The sequence below is a fragment of the Cygnus olor genome, chromosome 1 (genome assembly GCF_009769625.2).
Source record: "Cygnus olor isolate bCygOlo1 chromosome 1, bCygOlo1.pri.v2, whole genome shotgun sequence".
NCBI classification, from domain to species: domain Eukaryota; kingdom Metazoa; phylum Chordata; class Aves; order Anseriformes; family Anatidae; genus Cygnus; species Cygnus olor.
Window position 1 is genome coordinate 118,459,001 of NC_049169.1, and position 18,519 is coordinate 118,477,519.

General features: G+C 51.2%; 1 protein-coding gene across 26 annotated transcripts; it reads right to left on the reverse strand.

Moving 5' to 3' along the window:
* Nucleotides 1-728: 728 nt before the first annotated feature.
* NYX (nyctalopin) lies at nucleotides 729-17,523 on the reverse strand. Of its 26 annotated transcripts, none has more exons than XM_040545540.1 (6): nucleotides 11,142-11,479; nucleotides 8,703-10,088; nucleotides 7,920-7,990; nucleotides 7,062-7,128; nucleotides 6,607-6,921; nucleotides 729-3,106 (listed from the first exon to the last, which is right to left on the reverse strand). In XM_040545540.1, exons 5-6 carry the CDS (start codon nucleotides 6,701-6,703, stop codon nucleotides 1,707-1,709), a joined length of 1,497 nt encoding a protein of 498 aa, XP_040401474.1. In that variant the 5' UTR covers nucleotides 6,704-6,921; nucleotides 7,062-7,128; nucleotides 7,920-7,990; nucleotides 8,703-10,088; nucleotides 11,142-11,479; the 3' UTR covers nucleotides 729-1,706. The 26 variants fall into 26 exon arrangements, with proteins under 26 accessions (XP_040401474.1, XP_040401467.1, XP_040401457.1 ...); XM_040545533.1 differs by having other exon boundaries at nucleotides 7,062-7,231; XM_040545523.1 differs by adding an exon at nucleotides 12,561-15,838 and having other exon boundaries at nucleotides 7,062-10,088; nucleotides 11,142-11,298.
* Between the last annotated feature and the right edge of the window lie 996 nt (nucleotides 17,524-18,519).

The window sequence follows — 18,519 nt, forward strand, 5'->3', positions numbered from 1 at the left end:
TGGGGGGCGGGGGGGGGGAAAGGCAGTTCCATGTTTCACAAAGCAGCTGCTCCAGGAGATTAGGAATGTGTGGTCATTTTGTGAGGGCTTGTGTTGGCTTTCACCACCGCAGTTTGCTGCAGGGGCTGCGGGACATTTTGTGGGGTTGTTCACCCAACATGCTCAGATGCTGGCTCTGCCTGAGGCTGAGGGCATCGACTCCTGGTCATGGCTGCTCTGGCCTGGCAGGAGGTAACAGACCTGACCCAAGGCATCCTTGCTGCAGCGCTGAGCCCTTTTTGCCAGAAAAGCACAGATTTAAGGCAGCACAGAAGCACTGAACGTCTGTTACCCAATACTTTTCAGCTGTTCAAAGCCCAAAGTCTACCTCCAGCTGCCCTCTCCTGTGCATACGTTTTTGGCAGTCACCAGGGTGTGACTGGGGAAGGGACAGGGGCTGAGGAGGTCCAGGCTGGGCCCGCCATGCACCAGCTTCTCACCCACAGACACTGGGTTAAATAGCATTCACGGGCTTGCAGTGGCCCTTTTTGTTCTCAGCAGGCAAATAAAACTTGCTGTGACTCAGAAGTGGCTGATGCCTAGGACTGCCAGACCATGGGGGCTTTCAAGATATCTGGAACTCATGTTCATGTTGAATTTTTCATGAAAAGGTGAGGATGGGGAAAAAAAAAAAAAAGTGGGGGTGGTGTTAAGGAAATGTTTGAAAGGGTTGTTTTAATTCATTTCCAGTTTTATTCTCATTTCATGACATTTTAGCAGTAATAAAGGATTGTATATGTCATATAATTTCATATGAGCATGTACACCACAGTATGGTAAGCTATGTATAAGGATTTAATTAATTAAAATATCACACAGGTGTATTTCTATATAGTCACTTTGTTTTTAAAGCATTGCTACTTAACACAGATGTAAGCACTGCCACTTCCTAAGTCAAAATTTCTGTTCTTTGTGCTGTAATAAACACCTTGCCATTTGCTCTAGACTATTAAAGGGGTATTCATGTGTACCCACTGAGCCTTCAAAAAGAATTCTGGAGTAATTCAAGGATCTCAAAATAAAATCTTTTTGAGCAACTAATTTATTTTTGAGAGGAAAATATCAAATTGTTTTGTTAATGTGTTCTAATACAGAAAATATAAATCCTTCTGGTCAGAGTAGCAGCTTTCATTGAAGATTTCAACGACAAAACATATAAGATGTCATATAAAAGAAAATGACAGTATGGTTGGTTAGCACTGTATAATATGGCATGCCATGTGATATACATTGGTGGTAGAAACGTAATATATTTAGTACAGCCTGGCCACATTCACCATATTCTGCTCCAGCTGTCAGGCCATGAAATAATCTATAAATAAAAACAACATACTCCTTGAAACAATATATTTGTTGAAAAATAAGAACACATTTGAAACAGTCATTAATGAGTATGCTGTTGTGTTGAAATAGCTTTTCCTCTGAGAAGACTTTTGATGAAAACGGGTCTCTCCGGTTTTCCTGTAGATATGCCAGGATAGCAGGGGGAGAAAGGATAAAAACCCTGTCTGAGGTCTCAGTCAACATGCTGTCTTTCTCCAGACCCTCCCCAGGTGCCGTTCTCCTTTTTGCAAGAGCTGGCATAGCAGCCCCAGGTGGTGCCCAGGGCTAGGTAGGGACAGGGACTAAATGCTTAAGCAGGACCCATGCTCCAGGCAGCCCTTGGACTACTTGCTCTGCAAAACAACCACTGTAAGAAGTGCTGGGAGCTGAAAAGAGAAGGCGGCGGCTTTGCGGCCATCTTCCCCTGCCCCAGAAGAAACCCCATCAGCCAGTCCATCCAGCTGCGTGGCGTTACTGAAGACCTCGGTGGTGTTTGACACCTCTTCAGGAAGGCCCATCTGGAGCAAGAGTTTAGAGATAAGGCTGTTGAACTTGCTCTCCGTGGTAGAGAAAGGCTCTCCGCTTGGGGTCGTGCTGTCGGACGTGACGTTTAGCTCCACCGGGTCGAGACAGTAACCTTCTGGTGATCTGTCATAGAGCACGTCCATCAGGTCAATCCCAGCTACCGAGGACGGGGAGGCACAGGGGATATCCCTGACGAGCCCGTAGCTCTCCATCCACTCCTTCAGCCACTCGATGCGGCAGTCGCACTCCCAGGGGTTGCGGAAGAGGTACAGCCGCCCCAGGAGGTACACCGGCTGGAAGACAGAAAAGGGCAGGGTCGTCAGGTTGTTGCTGTTCAAGTGCAAGGAGACCAGGCTGGTGAGGTTCTCGAAAGCCCCCTCCTCAATGTAGTTGATCCTGTTGCGGTCCAGGTACAGGACCTCCAGCTCCACCAGGTCCCGGAACCAGGTGTTGGAAACGTTCCTGAGGAAATTCCCCCCCAGGTTGAGCATTTTCAGGAACCTCAGGCCGTCAAAGGAGTTTTCTGGAAGCTCACTGATCAAGTTGTCATTCAGGTACAGGTACTCCATCTTTCTGCAGCCCTGAAAAGCTCGCTCGTGGATGACATTTATCCTGTTGTCCTGCAGATTCAGGTATTTCAGCTTGATCAGGCCCTGCAGGGAGTTGTAGGCTACCGCTTCGATCCTGTTTCTCTCCAGGTAGACGTGGGTCAGATTCTCCATGCCCCTGATGGCACCTGGGATCCTTCGGAAGTTGTTCTGGAAGCAGAGGAGCTCCTGCAGGGCTGGCAGCTCGATGAAGATCCTGTCCGGGATGTTGAACAGGTTGCAATCCGCCAGGTCCAGCTTGACCAGTCGCCTGAGGGCGGTGAAAGTCCGCGTGTGGAGGTAGCGGATGTACTCGTTGTGGGCCATCTTCAGCTCGGTCAGGCTGGGCAGCCCCTTGAAAGCTCCCGGGGTGATGAAGGAGATGTTGTTGTGGTTGAGGGACAGGGACTTGAGGGAAGGCAAAGTCCCGAAGGCCCTCTCGGCGAGGAACTTGATGCTGTTTTTATCCAGGTTGATCGAGGAGGCTTCGCAAGGGAACTCGCTGGGGATCTGCCCCAGGCCAGCACGGTCACAGAGGACGGAGCAGCTCCGCTCCTGGGTGCACACACAGCTGGCCGGGCAGGACCGCACGCAGGCCCACACCGCATGGGCACGGGGCACCCAGAGGATCACTGCCAGAGAGGATCACACCGACCCCATGGAGGTGTGGGAGGAGAGAAACGGGATACATCATTAGTAAATGTGTTAGTCTTGAGAGAAGAAAAATTGTGCTGCCTCTGCCTCCTTTCTAGCCAGGCTAATTATCACCGGCTACCCATATGTCCATGCTGACCAAGAATCCATTGTAAGCAATTCCTAGACATCTTCTGCTGGTGTTTTATAAACCCTCTGAGAAAGTGTCAGGTCCCTACACCATTCTTTCTGAAGAGTTTCTCTCCCTAAGGGCAGAAATCATCTAGACTGGGTGGAACAGGCTGCTCAGACAGGTTGTGAGGTCTCCTCCCTGGAGATCTTCAAAAGCCACTTGGACATGGTCCTGGGCAACCTGTTCTGGCTGGCCCTGCTTGAGCAGGGCTTGGAGCAGATGAGTTCTGAGGGTGTCTTCCAACCTCAGCCACTCTGTGATTCTGTCATTTCTCAGCATCCCCATGACTGGTCTCCAAAAGCTGATGGGACAGGGTTTGGCCAGGGGAGATGGTGTGATGACCATCAGATGTGTGTGGGTTGCAGCATTTCTGTGTGGGGAAGAGAGGAGGGCAGTGTGTGCTTGTCCCAGCAGCAGGCAAGGGAGATCAGTTAGTTCCCTTGGGCAAGTCAATATTCACACTTTTTGCTTCTTTCTTTTCTTTGTTCATAAAGTCTAGCATTTTTCCACCAAAACCACGAGTTGGTGCAGCACTGTAAGGGGAACTGTCAGCTGCTAAGGATTCTGTGCAGCATTTAAAAACACATTCTTGCTATGTTTCAGTAGACAGACATGAGGAAAGACAAATTCAGGAGTAGTGTTCAGATGCTTTCTTAGTGATCTCATCACAAATGAGATACTCCGCGCCCTCCAGCACAGTTTCTACTGTTTTGCCAATTCTCAAGACAGTCACCACAGTGTCTTAGGCTTGATGGGATCAGCCACTTCGTCATTTTATCAGCCTGACACCTGGGAGGTGTGTGGGTACTGTGGTTTCTTTTCAAGTTAGTCCCAAGCAGGCAGATGTCCAACAAGGAAGAGAAGGTGAAAGCTCTTGGGGACAAATCAGAGAAGAACGAGAGGAATAGGAGACATCAGCCTGCATAGACAGACATTTTTTGTGTGGTGGAAAAGAAAAAAAAGAAGAAAAAAAAACACCTAGGCAACCAGATGCCTAAGAAATAAACTTGTTAGAGAGCAGGAACAGAATACAGATCTCATTTTGTAACTGCTCTCAAAGGCACATCCTACCTGCTTCTCGCTGAAATGAAGTCACACCAGCAACCTCTCCATGCAGTCATTAGCAGGAAACAGTGGTATAGCTACTGCATGATTTTTGTGCTGCTGCTGTTCGCTGGCTCCCACACAAGCACAACCCTTTCATATTTTTTACCATCTTTACCACCAGCCAGCTTTATTAACAGCATTGCTGGGACCACAGGAGCTCTGCCAGTGCTTGGCGAGCCCCAGGGGCCGAAGGGCAAGGAAGGGGCTTTCCCTCGTGCTCTGGCTTGCTGTCTGGAGGGATGCTCCCGGCAGCAGGACCGCCTCTCCCCGCTGCTGTGCAGCACAGTGATTGCTCACTACAGCTGTATTCCTGAGGGGATTTTTATTAAGACAGACTTGTGAGGCGATGTGACGGGAAGGCTCAGCAAACATCGATCTATTATTTTCCCAGCACCTAGGGCTTTAATGCACAGACCAAATGACAGTTTGAACCACATTTGCTCTGCCCTTCCTCCATCCTTTTTGAAAGCAACGTGCGCGGTATGGTATCTGTGAGTTTGCAGTGCCTGTGGCTTCTTCAAGCATGAGACCTGTGAAACCAGCTGCCTCGCGGGTCCCTGCTGACGGCATGTCAACACAACAGCCTCCCAGCCTGGGTCTGGTCGAACTGTCCTGGGCACTGAGTGCGGAAAGCAGATCTAAATACGTGGAGGGAGCAACCCAGAAGGACTTTAGCTCTGGCCTCTGTTGAAATTCAGGTCTCACCAAGCCTGGCGATGCTGTCGTGACCGGAGAATTAGCAAAACAGTGACTCTCGAGAATAAACAACAGTGAAGGACTTTGAGAGGTGGAAAGGATTTTATGCAGGTTGTCATTGTTTGATTTCCTTTCTCCTGACCTATTCTACTTATTCCTGAGCTGCAGCTAAAGGAAAGTTCCCTTCGTGCAGGGCCCTAGGTAGGCAATAGATGAAGATCCTAAGGCTAAGAGAGGGGACAACAAACCTCAGATAGCTCTGTCTTTGCACAGGGGCCTTGTCTTTGGCTGCCTTTTGCACCATTCCATGTCGTTGCGTGCAAACAGGGGCATGTGTTGTTTTTGATACGCAGTTACATAAACTGAGGTCCAGAAAGATTAAGGATTTGCCTGTTCACAAATGTTTGGCTGCAGGTGGCTGTCTGGAAACGACTGATGGAAGTACTGCTTCTGGAACGAGAGCCTTTCACAGGCTCAGGATGACATCCAGAGGGACTTACGTGCTTAGGCTGTCCTATAGGTGAGGCAAGCTCAATGTTCAGCTACATCTGCCCCAAACTCGGTCGTGTCTCTGGCCTTTGGAGCAGACCTCCCCCAGCAGCTACGTGCACTGTGTGCGGTGTAGAAATGAGCAAAACCCTCTCCTTCCACTCCCTGTTTGCTCTCTAATAGATTGATAAAGTGTGCATCCAAGCCATTTTCCAGCCTGTTCTCTTTATGCACAAGGTATATTAGAGCCAAATCTAGGCCTTCTAGTGGCATTTCACAGCACAGGTTTAAGATCTCTATCTACAAATGTAACTCCTTGCACTGTGCAGTACGTGAAAAGCAAGCCCTTGAGGACCAGCTAACTAGAAAACACCCCCCTGGCAACAGGAGCTCAGAGGAGCCCCTTGGCAGCGACTTTTTGTGGCATTCTCCCTCTTTCTCTTGCAAAGACAAGTCTACCCAAATCCTCTGCCTGAACCCCACCAAACCCTCGGGCAAAGCTGCTGCTCAGAGCACAGGAGACCAGGTCTCCACTGTTGGTCGGATCTCCTCTGACGACCACAGCATGAAACATTCCTGCCTTGCCTTTCTTATTCTTCCCCCAAAAAGGATGCTCTTTGCTTTTAACACCATGGCAGACAGGGCAGCAGCTGGACAGTGCCTCCAATTCATTGGCACAGAGGTGTGCAGATGAGGTGTGTGTTAAAAAAAAAAAAAAAAAAAGTGAAATGCAGCATTAAGGTAAAACATATTAGTGAGATTAAGGAATAAACAAAATTCCACCCAGGGATGATCTCTTTTGCTCTTTTACATAATACACTAATTCGGTATTTGAAAAGAAGAGTGAGAGAACTAAAAAAAATAATAATTGCATAGATTTTAGAAGGATGAAGAGTCAATGATTGCAATAATTGAGTATCTAACCTACACCTTTCAGAACAATCTGTCTAACCCACTACTGGGTAATGCAGAATAAGAGTACTACTCACCATTTAAAATGATGGCAAACATTACCTTGATTATTCACTAGTGGCATTTCAGGTCTGGCAGGCAAACTTGAGGGATCTAAAAGCACGCAGGAAGAGCTGAGGCAGGTTTCAGCCTCTGTCATTTGCCTGCATCATTTTCCCATAGCAAGGTCTATGTTAAGAAAGAAGATCCTCTCACACACGGTTTTGAACTGATGCAGTCCCCAGCAATCCGCGCCTTCCTGCTGAGCGCCTTCCTTCCACCACCGAGCTTCTCAGCGAATCCTGCAGCTTTTTGCTGATCTTTTTCACGAGCTGGTCCACATCCTGCCCACCAGCTGTGCCGATGGTGTGCTCCTATCTGAGGTGGGAAAAGATCACCAATGATCAGGGACTGGCCGCCTCCCCAGGCAATAGGTGCTGGCGTAGAGCATCACCAGATTAGCACTGAGCAGCCCAAACTAAAATTCCCAGCAGAAAGCATCTAGATACCTCACTTACCTGGCCAGGCAGTGGTTGTGTCCTCCCTCCTGCTCACAAGGCTGCCATTAGCTGCATGGGTCTGCCTCTGGAAAGTTGGCATTTTTTTTTCTCGCAAGCTATCATTTAATGGCAGGAAAATCCTCAGTATCAGAGGGGGATTAGTGGAGATGGAAGAATATGTCTGTCCTCTAAAGCTCCAAAAGCAAAACAGGGATTGCAGACAATCCAAACTGGTGCTTTCTCCCCCCGCCCAACTACACTCCCCCCACCATAAAAAAAAAAAAAAAAATTTAAACAGCCCAGAACTGGATGCCTGCCATTCAAACAGCATTACCCAAAGCCATTACTCCACTGCCTATTAGATAATGGCCAAGAGGGTGGGAGTGGAGGGTGCAGCCTAAACATTGTTATATTTGGGGGCAAGCACAGGCTTATGGTTGCAATTAATTGAGCTTTCCAAATAGGATGTCAGTGAGCTTTGCTCCTAAAGGAGGAGACACCAACAATGCTGGGAAAAGGGACAGCAAAACCAGGGAGCTTGCATGGTATATATGGCCCTGAGAATAACAAACACTGCCCTGTCGAAGGGAGCAGTTTTGCTTGTGATGTTGCAGCTGGTGCGTGGAAATCGTAAGGACAGGTTTGGTACGTGGCACCGTTTTAGCATTCAGGCGGTGAATTGTTTTTTAAAGCCTTTTCTGGCAGAATGATGACAGTCTCTGTGGAGAGTGGGGGCTGAATGAGTGAGTTATCTCAGCCTCCCATGCCTCAGGTAATTGCGTTCAACATGTCAAAGGGAAAAATGGCTCTAGTCTTTATTTCTAAGTGAATTATTCTGCTTTTTTTTTTTTTTTTCCCCCTCGGGAAATGGAATACCTGATTAATTTATGCTTGATACAGCAGGAAAGATTCACCCGTGAAACCAGTCTGCTGCTGCCTGGCTCTTCCTGCAAATTAAAGCAGCCAGCTGCATTATTTTGGCTTTGTCTTGGCTTTCCCTCAGTCTTAAGGCATCTGGCTGGCACCTCTGTAAAGTGACCTGCATCCAACCAGCATCCAAACAGGCAGGTGCTGCAGGGCAGGGTGGAGGGAAGGGGCTGACCCACACAGCACTGAGTTTATCCAAAGAAAGCATGCCTGGGGGTGCTGAGCTGGGGCTTGTGTGCCTCTCCCCACCACCTGCCGGGCCACCCCCATCCTGTCCACTTGCTCTGCACGCCGCTGACTGCACTCCGGAGGAAAGAGATCTGCAAAGCCCACCTGGGTGCATTGCAGTCACCGCCACTGAGCTGAAGCTGCTGGAGACCTCATGGGGACAAAAGTGCCACGGGCTGGGCACTCGCCAGCTGGTGTATTCCCTTTAGGCCCTGGTTCCCACGAGAATAGCAGGAAATCACAACCTGTCTGCTTGCAGAAAGCAGACTGTGAGCCTTAGGGGCCATGAAGGAAACTGGTAGGGGGGAAGCTTTAGTCCTGTCTCCTTTTTCCCCATGATGCAGACAAGCAGTGGAGGCAGTGGGTCAGCAAGGAGGGTATGCTGGGCTCGGGGACAACCTGGAGTGTGATCCATCAGCAGCTCCCCAGGGGCTGGACCTGCTGTTTGGTTTGCAAAATAGCAACAAATCTGCTTGTCAGAAGCAAGGAGGGGCTGATCTGTACCAGGTAACCAGAGTTTTGCTGCGATGTGCAGGCTCTCCTGTGCCTCCCTGCTCTACTCCCATGGCCGCTGCATCGGATCGATGAGGTTGGGACAGGAAGGACTGCTGAGCTTCTGTGATCTGCAGAGCTCCATCGCCGAGATGGGCATCATGAGGAACCTGGCAAAACACATTCCCTAACTTCCTTCTGCAAGAGATGGTGGCTTGTTGGCTGCCCCTCCCTTGCTGAAGCCAGCTGGTGAGATGCTCAGCTCCTGGAGAGACAGCAGGACAGTGGGAATCTCCTCCATGTACAACAGGCAGTGGGGGCTGGCAGGTCCTGGGGGCTTGAGGGGGCTGTTAAACTGAGAGCTGCATGCACCTCAGCAGTCACATCTGGGGGTGATGGTGGCAGGATGTGCCTCTTGCAAAATCAGCAGCCCCGACAGCAATGCTGCAGAAGCACCTTCCAGCAGGCATGCAGGGCTGAGCTGGAGGAAGGCTGGCAGGGAGCATCCCTCGGAGGGCTGCTGCTGCAGGCAGCCTCACGCAGCCCGGCACAGGTATTGCTGGCTCCCCGCAGCAGCATCGCAGCACGTGCTTCTGACACCAGCACTGCCATCAGCATCCAACCTATGAAGCTCAGCAGCTGCAACCAGCCTCGTGACAAAACCCATCCTCAACACCTCTGCTACAGTGTCCGGAGGCAGGAGCACCTACAGCAGCCCACGTGCTGCCCCATCGCGAGCCCTCTCACCCACAGCCCACCAGCTGCCCCACGCTCACAGCAGTAGCTCCGAGGTTCGCAGCAGCATGTTCCCATGTGTCACCGACCCGCACGAGCCCACGCATGCCTCCCAACCACAGCACTGAGAAGATGCGACTGCCTCAGCACAAGTGTGGTGGGGAAGCTGCTGCGGGGAGCACTGAGGTCTCCATTTCTGGGAAACTCTCTGGCTGTGGGCAGCCAGCTGGCCAGTGAGCATCGATCTGCGAGCGCCTCGGGCAGGGCCCTGGAGAAGCATCAAGCTCACCACCACAGTGCCTTCTGCCAGCCCTTGCAGCTCTAGCTTCGTTTTCTGACCACCCTTGGTGCCGAAATGAGATGGCAACGTGAGAAAGAGGTCTGGTGAGGAGAAGTTTCCAGTCTGCTTAGGTAGAAAAGCTTGACTACCGAGGGGTAGATAAAAGAGGCTTGTGTTTGAGAAAAGAAAAAAAAAGAAAACAACTCAGGCTTTAAACCACACCTTGACATTTGTCAGAGCATGACTCAGGGCTGGTTGGTGAGGGCTTGGGGCTGGAAGCAGCCCTCACCGCTGTCTCTCTGCCCTGCCAATGCTTTGCCGCCAAGCGCTCCTCCTCACGAGCTGTGTTGCCCCTGTTATCTGAGGCCAGGGATGTGCTGCCACTAGGAGAAAAAAAAAAAAGTAACTAAATGTTTTCATCTGATCTGCCGGTGAAAGAATGAAAGAATTTGGAGAATAAAAGAACTTGGAGCATGACCCAGAGGAGTCCACTCCACTCAGGCAGCACATGCTGGTGCCATACACCCTGGCTCAGCTCCGTGGGCGCACCTCGCAGGGCCAACCCCCTCACTCCTCCACGTGTTTCACTTGAAAACTTCATGTGGGTTAAGGGTCTAGCCATGCTCCCCACCAACAAGCACTGCTGCTGGTTACACAGGCCGCTGGCCACCACCTGTGGTCCCTGTGTCCCCACTGGTGGCACCAGGACCCTGTGTCCCCTCACCCGACCCCGGCCTCAGTTTCCTGCGCAGCTGGGTGCCCGCTTCCCTCTTCCCACGGCAGCAGCTGCATCGCGCGCACAGCCCTGTCCTGCACACACCAACAACCTTAGGAGGAAATCCCTAATTGTATAATCCCTGCTGGTGCTTCCTGAGGTCCTTCAGGGAACCATTCGTGCCGCTGCAGCCCTACCAACCCTCCTTACCACTGCTGGGTCTGAGGGACTTGTGTGGAGAACTTTATCCATTTCAGACATAAACCCGCCTCACCTCAAAGACTAATTAGGTGCTTTTAGCCCCTCATTCCCACCGGCAGCCTCTGCTGAGTGACCACATCTCACTGCTGGGAGTGCATAACCCTGCCCAAGCCCTGTCCAGCCCCCTGGGCAGGCGTTACAGGCCGAAGCACGGCCCGCTGCATGGTTTCGCCTTCACTGTGCTGGCCTGGGCTTCCACGCTGCACCCCAACTTGCGTCCCCACATTGGCAGTGCTGCACCACAGCCATACCCTGTGGTGGGAGCGGAGACCCAGGAACCTGGAGCCAACAGCACGAGCGTCTTCTGAAAGGGAACAGCACACTCTAGAGTAGGGAGTTTGAAGCAAACGCAGAGCACCGCAAACCACAGGCTAGAGCGCTCGTCAGACAGCCCAAACCCCTGCCTACAGCTCAGTGACACCTCAGGCCGACCGCAGACAAAGTGAAGAGCTTTTCTTACCCCGGGGACGGATCGTGGCTCCATCAAGGTCAACACCCCCACACTGCCTGGTGCGAGGGCTTTCTGATAGCATCCTGGCCACAGCAGCTCATGGGGTTCAGCCCGTTCATCTGACCCAGTTTCACGTCCCGCTCGTGCTCATCAATCATGGCACTTCCTAGCGGGGAAGGAGCAGTGACAGGCACCCACCCTCGAAGCAAGTTCCCACCTCCTGTTGCAGTACTGCAGCGTAGGGAGAACACCGCTGGGGTTATGGGGACACTCCCTGCAATACGCAGAGCAGCCCTGGGGAGAGAGAGGGAACCTGGCTCTCTATTAACCAAAGCTGAGGAGGACTTGAATCTACATCTACCACCTCTCCACTCTGAGTCTTGGCCTCTACTACACTACTTTTTCCTGGCCATGCTCAGATGTTTAATTTCAGGGACAAATGGTTGCTGGTGAAACCTGACCTGGGGCTGGGCCGCTGCCGTCTTCCCCTGCTCTCGCTTCTGCCTTCGAGCAGCTGCTGCTTGCGTCCCACAGGCAGACAGGGAGGCAACCCACGGCCAGCAGTGCCGGATCCAGCCAGCCTGCCCTCCCTGCTGTGTAGGGATGCGGGGCCTGGGGGGCCTGGGCTCATGCAGCTTGTCCTGGCTGCCCTGCCCCAGCCCCGTGGTGTCTGCGGGGTCATTTCTGTCCTGTGTGACAAGCCCAGAGATGCTTTTCTCCTGCTCAGCTCCTTGTGCTGCGCTTTCCCCAGGCTGCCGGCAGTGACTGCTTTCAGTTCCTTGTTAGCCGATGGAAACGCTGCATAATTCCCTCGCGGCTGGCGAGTCCATTCATCTTAATAAAGCCACTTCCACAGCCCTGCAAACGCCTTTTGAAACAGCCTCTCTACAACAAACCCACAGTGTGCGATATGTTATCGAAGCCAACAGCCCCCCCAGGCCTCGGCAGGCAGGTTATTTACCTCCCGGTGATTAACATCTCCCACCAACGCAGCAGGATCAGTGCTACTTCTCCCCCTTGTACAGCAGAGACATTTGGGGCTTGTTCACCACTTACCTGGCCCCGCATCAGGGGCCTGCTCTGGAGCCAGCTCAGGTGCTTGGTGGGAGCAAAGCAGAAGCTCTCCTGGGCCATGACACCATGCTGCAAGGTAATTTGTGCTCTGCTCGCTGTCGTACTTCCCCACCTGACTACTGCTTCTGAGCCCCAGGTGACACGGAGCACCCCATCACACCAAGCACTCATCATTACCTGTTAATTGACACACAAGGACAATTCTGTTGTCTAACCTAGGTGCCAGCAGATAGGAAAGAAGCCAATCATCTATGCAGAAATGAACTTCAACAGCATAATAATCAGCACACTAAGCAGAAGGTGAGAACAGTTTATACTTACAGATGATCTGGAAGATTTGTTAAATGAACTTACCATGCCTTCCCGAGCATATAATCAAAATGGAAATGCATTCACCGAATAATCGAGCCCCAGATCAAGAACTTGGCTGAAAGCACAGCAGGAGAACTCACTAAAAGCTTTTCATTGGGGCCGAGTCCTCGCTCCAGCTAACATGTGCTACAAGCAGCCACACACACACCTTTCACCCCTCCTAGCCAAGGAACTGGGCATGAGGAAGCCTGCAGCAGTGACAGCTTCCTGCAGTGGTGCTGGGCAGGTAAGCTGCATGCAGAACCACTGAGAAAGGATGGGCCATGGGCACGGGACAGAGAAACTCGGGCAGCCCAAATGTGGGGTGTGTGGGACTCGGTGGGAAACCCAGCGCTGCTGCAGGAAGCGAGCTGGTGCAGTCCCCAACGCACGCAGCTTCCTCCAAACCTCAACAGAGCTTGTCTGCAATGGTTTATATCCTCCAGCAATGCAGCTGCTCAAATGTCTGCTGCCTGACACGTGTGCAGGTTTCACACTGGGCTAAGATGAAGAAAGTCGTCGGAGACTGGGGGAGGCAGGGGAAAGGCCGTGATTTTCTGGGCTGCTGACATGAGGACAAGCACTACTGCTCGTGCAAAAGCCCCTGCCTCCTGCCAGTGGTAGGACAGTATGATACATGATGGAGAAGAGGCACAATAGCTTTTTCTGAGGCACCAAACCAACAGTGACAGAGGAAATAACTCCTACACGAGCGCTGCGCTCTTGGAAAAGATTGGTGCCGAGCCCCAAGCCTAGCACCTGGCAGCTCAGAGAAATTTAGTCTCCCACTAGCTCAAGAGCAGCAAAGCTGCAGCCTGCAAACCACTTCACCATTTCTAGGTTGTGCTGGGGCTGCCTGCTGATGCTGTGCAAGTTGCATCGGGTTTGCACAAGCCTGATAACAGTGGGGAAACTTCTTCTTGCTCTTGTCAGAAAAGCTGTGCTAGCAACAGCTGCGCCTTAGCAACAAGTGTGTTGCAACAAGTTGCTTGAGCTACCGTGCCCGATCTGAGTTATAACAGAGAACATCTGCTCTGTGAGTACGGTGGGAAGCAGAAAACAATGAGGAGGTGAACACCACACGTAAGAGGCAGGGGAACTTACGAGGCTGCAGAACCGCATTGCTCAAGCTGGGCTGTGAGAAAGGTGAAGGAGCGCTAGACAAGCAGCATTAAAAATAAATCACACCAGGGCTCTGCAAGACACCGCAGCCCTCAAAAAAAATTTTTGATTCTACACAGAATTTTTTACTATGGTTATTGGTTCCTTTTGATTTCAGCAGTGCTTTCACACTTCTCCTCTGAGAAGCTGTGCCGGGGACACACATTCAGCATGTGCAGGTGCACGTGTGGGATGGGGAAGTGCCACCGTGCCTGGCTCTGCATGGCTGCACCTACCTTCACCCCGGTGCCCCACAGCAGGACAGGCAGGGCAGAACAGCAGATTGAAGGACCACCAAGGGCCACCAAAGGCCATCTCCTTCCTGTCCCCGCTCCTATGGCACAGATGGGTGGAGGAAACCCAGGAGATCAGGGAGCCTGGTCCTGCCCTGGGGTCACCTCGTGCACCTAGGAAGGCCAGGATCATTTAATCTCCCATGATATTCCCACACGTCTCCTAAACTCATAATTTGTCTCCTTGCCCACTTGGCAGGTAACAGCACACTTTTCCAGCTCACCACTGCAGGGTTTGAGGCAGCAGCCGTGTCCCAAGCTCCTGAAGCAGCTCAGCTCACGGCCCTGGCCACACATCCCTCCATCCTGCAAGACACCCAGAACACATCCTCACCCTCCTTGGTGAGCACTGCCAGCAGCTGCTTGGGTGCATTTGGTGGCAGCCCACCCGCACTCTCCGCTGTCAGTGCAATGGGTGTGACAGAGGAAAGCAGGATAGGAAATCTTGCTGCTTGGGGCTGCTGCTATGATTTTTAGTGGTGCGTTTTAAAAATTGCAAATTAACGAGTAGGTTGTGGAATTGATGAATTTTAAAAAATTTAAAACTATGCTCCAAGCAGCCCTGGGCTTTGTGACTGCCAGCCTCTCACTGAGGCAGCCACACATCCCAGAGCTCCTCTGCGGGGTGAAGCTTCCCATCAAAACCTGTGCTCACTTTCCTGGGAACAGCCGCAGGTACCGGCATCACCCAGCCTTCGCAGCGCTCGCCTGGCCAGTGGCAGAAGCGAGGTTTTTGCTTTCTGTGGTGTGGGGAGAGGCAAACCCACAGCCCACCATCCTCTCAAGAAGTGTCCTAACAGCAGACAGCTACAGGCTGGCGTGGATCAGAAGAGGACTGTCACCCCCTCCTGTCGAAACCGTGACACTGTGCTGCACGATTAACAGATAATGCCAGGAGGTTTTTGCACGGCAGAAACGCACCAAAATAGCAGGCCGGCTCTTGCAAACACATCCAGGGGGTGTGGCGGTGGGGGAAGCATTGCCTTCTGTTTCCTGGACAGCTTCTGCATTTCGCATTGTACCATCCTATGAATAAAATGCAGAAGCACCCTCTGGAACAGAGACCAGACCCCCGGAAACGTTCCCCGTGCACCATGCACCAAAAGTTCCCCTTGCAGCCAGCCCTGGCCACATGCAGCCCCCTCAGGTCCAGCCTGCCCCTGGCGTGACAGACACTCGAACAGATAAAAAACAAAACAAAACAAAAAAAAACACTCAAGGCCCACAGTCGGTGGGCACCAGCGGAGCAGGAGCTGCAAAGGTGAAAGTTTTGTGCAGTGAATAATTTCTGGTTTGGGTACTCACATCCCTTTGGCAGCTCCCAGGTGGGTGGGAAGAACCAAGCAGGATGGGGAAGGGACAGCATCTCCAGAAGCCCCCCAGCACGCTGCCATCATGCACATGTCATGGGAGGCAGCAAGATCAACAGAAACCCCGACCGAGAGATGAAAGAGGCTGTTTTTGAGCAAATCTGACATGAGGCAAGAAAGCTCAGTCAGGGCCAAATTGAAAATTAACAGGTAATTAGTCTCTAATGTGAGCTAATCGTGTCTAGGGGAGGACTTAATTAAATGGGGGAATTAAATCACCAAGAATGTGCGGAGTGGCCGGTTCTGATGGGATTTGGCTAATGAGCCGATAATCGCATTGGCTGTGTTTCCTTCTCCTCCGGACACAGGAGACAGAGAGCAGGGGATCGAGCAGTGCCTCCCCTGCCAGGACGCGGTCTGAGACGCCTGCACCTTACGCTCAGTCTTGGGACTTTTCCTTGGCAAATCCCGACCACCTGAAGGACAAAAGCCAGCAAGAACAACCTGGTTTTGCTCAGGGTTTCAGCCCTGACCGAGCTGTTGCTCGCTCCCGAGCCACGGGAGGGAGGCCGAGGCTCTCCCGCGGCCCCTAATAAAATCCCACCTGCCCAGTGCCGCCGGGTGCGGGCACGGCGGCTCATTTCTGTCAAATTAGCCAGCAGGGTGTTTATGTCGGCGTCATACTTCTCTGACAGCTCCGTGCCAGCTGCAGGAAGAGAAACGCCATCCAGCCCTGCAGAAACGCAGAGCCGCACGGACAGACACCGCCTGACCTGCCGCGGAGCCTGCCAGCACAAAAATAACTTCTCAGAAACACTCGGACACGTCCGAACAAGCAGCGCGTGCCAGGACTGGATCAGCACTTTGCATCACAGGGCTGCAGCGCCTGCGATCTGGCCTGAAGAGCCCTAAATTTGGATTTGCTTGGATTTGCTGTATCTTCAAACCGGTGCCTGAGCTCACCTCTCGGCTCTGACATCCCCTTACGCCGCTGCGTGCCAAACCCCACAACAACCCTCCTGGATGGAAAAACCCCAAGCGCTCCAGGGCAGTGACTAACTTGTGGCACCTCTAATGGGATGACTTATAATGGGAGAGGCTCTGAAAGTGAAATAAGGCCAGATCCGGGTGGAACTGAGGAAAGCAGTTAAATTACCTAACCAGCGCACAGGCTTGTGTTTTTCCACATGCGAACGGAGGCTGAAGGAGGCAAACCAAAAGCTTACAGCCCCCTCAGTAACTGAAAATGACTCTTGCTGAATTATAAAATGACTCTCCAAGTGCCAGGATTTTCCCTGATGCTGCGTTTGCTTGCCTGTGGTAACACAACCTGGCGGCTCGGAGAAATTTTGCAGTTTGTGCCTGAGTGGTGGTGATAATAAAAAAAGCAAAACAAGAAAGCTGCCAGTCTGTGTTAGCGAGTTCACATTACAGAACAAAATATTCCCTCCTGGAACACGCTGGGCCTTATGCAGATTCAACTTCTCTGGGTGACGCAAATGCTGTAAAAACAACTCTGAGTCATAGAATAAAATCACATAATTCCCCCAAGCCAAATAAGGACAAAATTCAGCCCACATAGCCCTGTCTTCCCACTTTCTTGGTAGTAATAACTTTGTTTATCTTCCCCTTCTAAGCAATACCACCTCCCTTGCTCTCGTGGCAAGTCTTGTTTCCTATCACTCAAGCCTATAGCCTGTGTAAATATTGGTATTGGTATTGTAAACACCAAAGTCCTGTCCCAGTATCTGCATGGTCTAATGTAAAGCCTGCTGCACCCACGTTGGGATTAACTTTGCTAATTGGTATGAAGTCTTTACGAGGAATCTGGAAGACATTCTCCCAGGCCGTCTGTATTTTTATTTCATTTTTCACCAAAAGTCTGTTTGCAGCCAGTCAGAGCCAGGCTTGGATATCTTATAAATGTAACACAGCATTATGCAAGGAGCACTTAGTGCTCTAAGTCTTTAGGATGTGTTTCAATTTCCTAATACAACTAAATATACTGTTTCACCACCAGATTTCCGGTGCACCAAATTGGGCGCAGCCTTGTGCAAAGAGTCCTGCAGCTTGTAAACAAAGCCTTCAGACCTGGTCTGTAGGTGGTGCAAATCACAACCACCTTACTGCTGTCATTTTGCATCAGCAACTGCTGAGCTTTCCACGTTGAAACCTTCAGAACATTTTCTTAACAGGGTGGGAGGAGCCGTGGAAGAAGAGCTGCACGTAATAAACAAGATGCAATACATCTGCGGTGTGTGCGAGCATATTGTTTTATTTATTTTGGGCGTCCTCGATTTTCCTTCTCCCTGACTTGACAGCATCTATGCGTGACAGCTGAGTGACTATGCTGGAAATACAGGTTGTAATGTTCTCATGGTAATGCACCACAGCTTGATTTAAATGTAAATCAAATATGAGCCGTTTGTGCCCTTACTAGGTATTAAGAACTGCACTTCTTTAGGGTCTGGTTTGGGAGACAGAGGGGCGTACCCCTGGCTTTACATTTCGCAAAGCCAAGCCTCTTCTAGTGGGCAAGAAGGTCACGGTTTTCCTGTGTGTTGTCACTGCCCGATGGCCAACACCTGTACAAAACACATGTGCCCGGTTAAGGCGCGGAGGCGCTCCTGGGTACTGAAGCCATTAACATAGCAAAGCAAAGACGCTCTGCATTTGGTATTCATAATCCAGAAGGAACGAGCTGTGCCGTGACCCACCAGCGCTTTAACTCATCCCTTCCCTGCGAGGCTGCAGCTTCAGCCAGCTTACGCACGCTCGCCCAGCTGCACCCACGTGTCGGCCTTTTGTTTGAGCAGCCCTCCTTCCCTGTCTTCCCCACGCTTAAGCATCATCCAAGTTACCACTAGTAACTGAATATATTTACTGAACGCAGCTGAGGTCTCCAAGAACACAAGAGACCAAACACACATTTTACATTTTTGTGTTTGACAGTAACATTTATGGACTTGAGGCATGTTTTCCACTTCTGTTTTTTAAACACCATCAATTCAGTCTGGTTTTAATGCTTTCCAGAAGGATCTACCAGATCTCTGACAGAGGACACACTGTCACCTATGTGTCACTTGATTAACTCAGCCCCTTTAAAGCCCCTGTATCATCAAAATTAATGTAGCACAAACGTTTGAGAACTGTTGGAAAAAAAAAAAAAAAGACTATTAAAGCTCCATGACTCTCGTC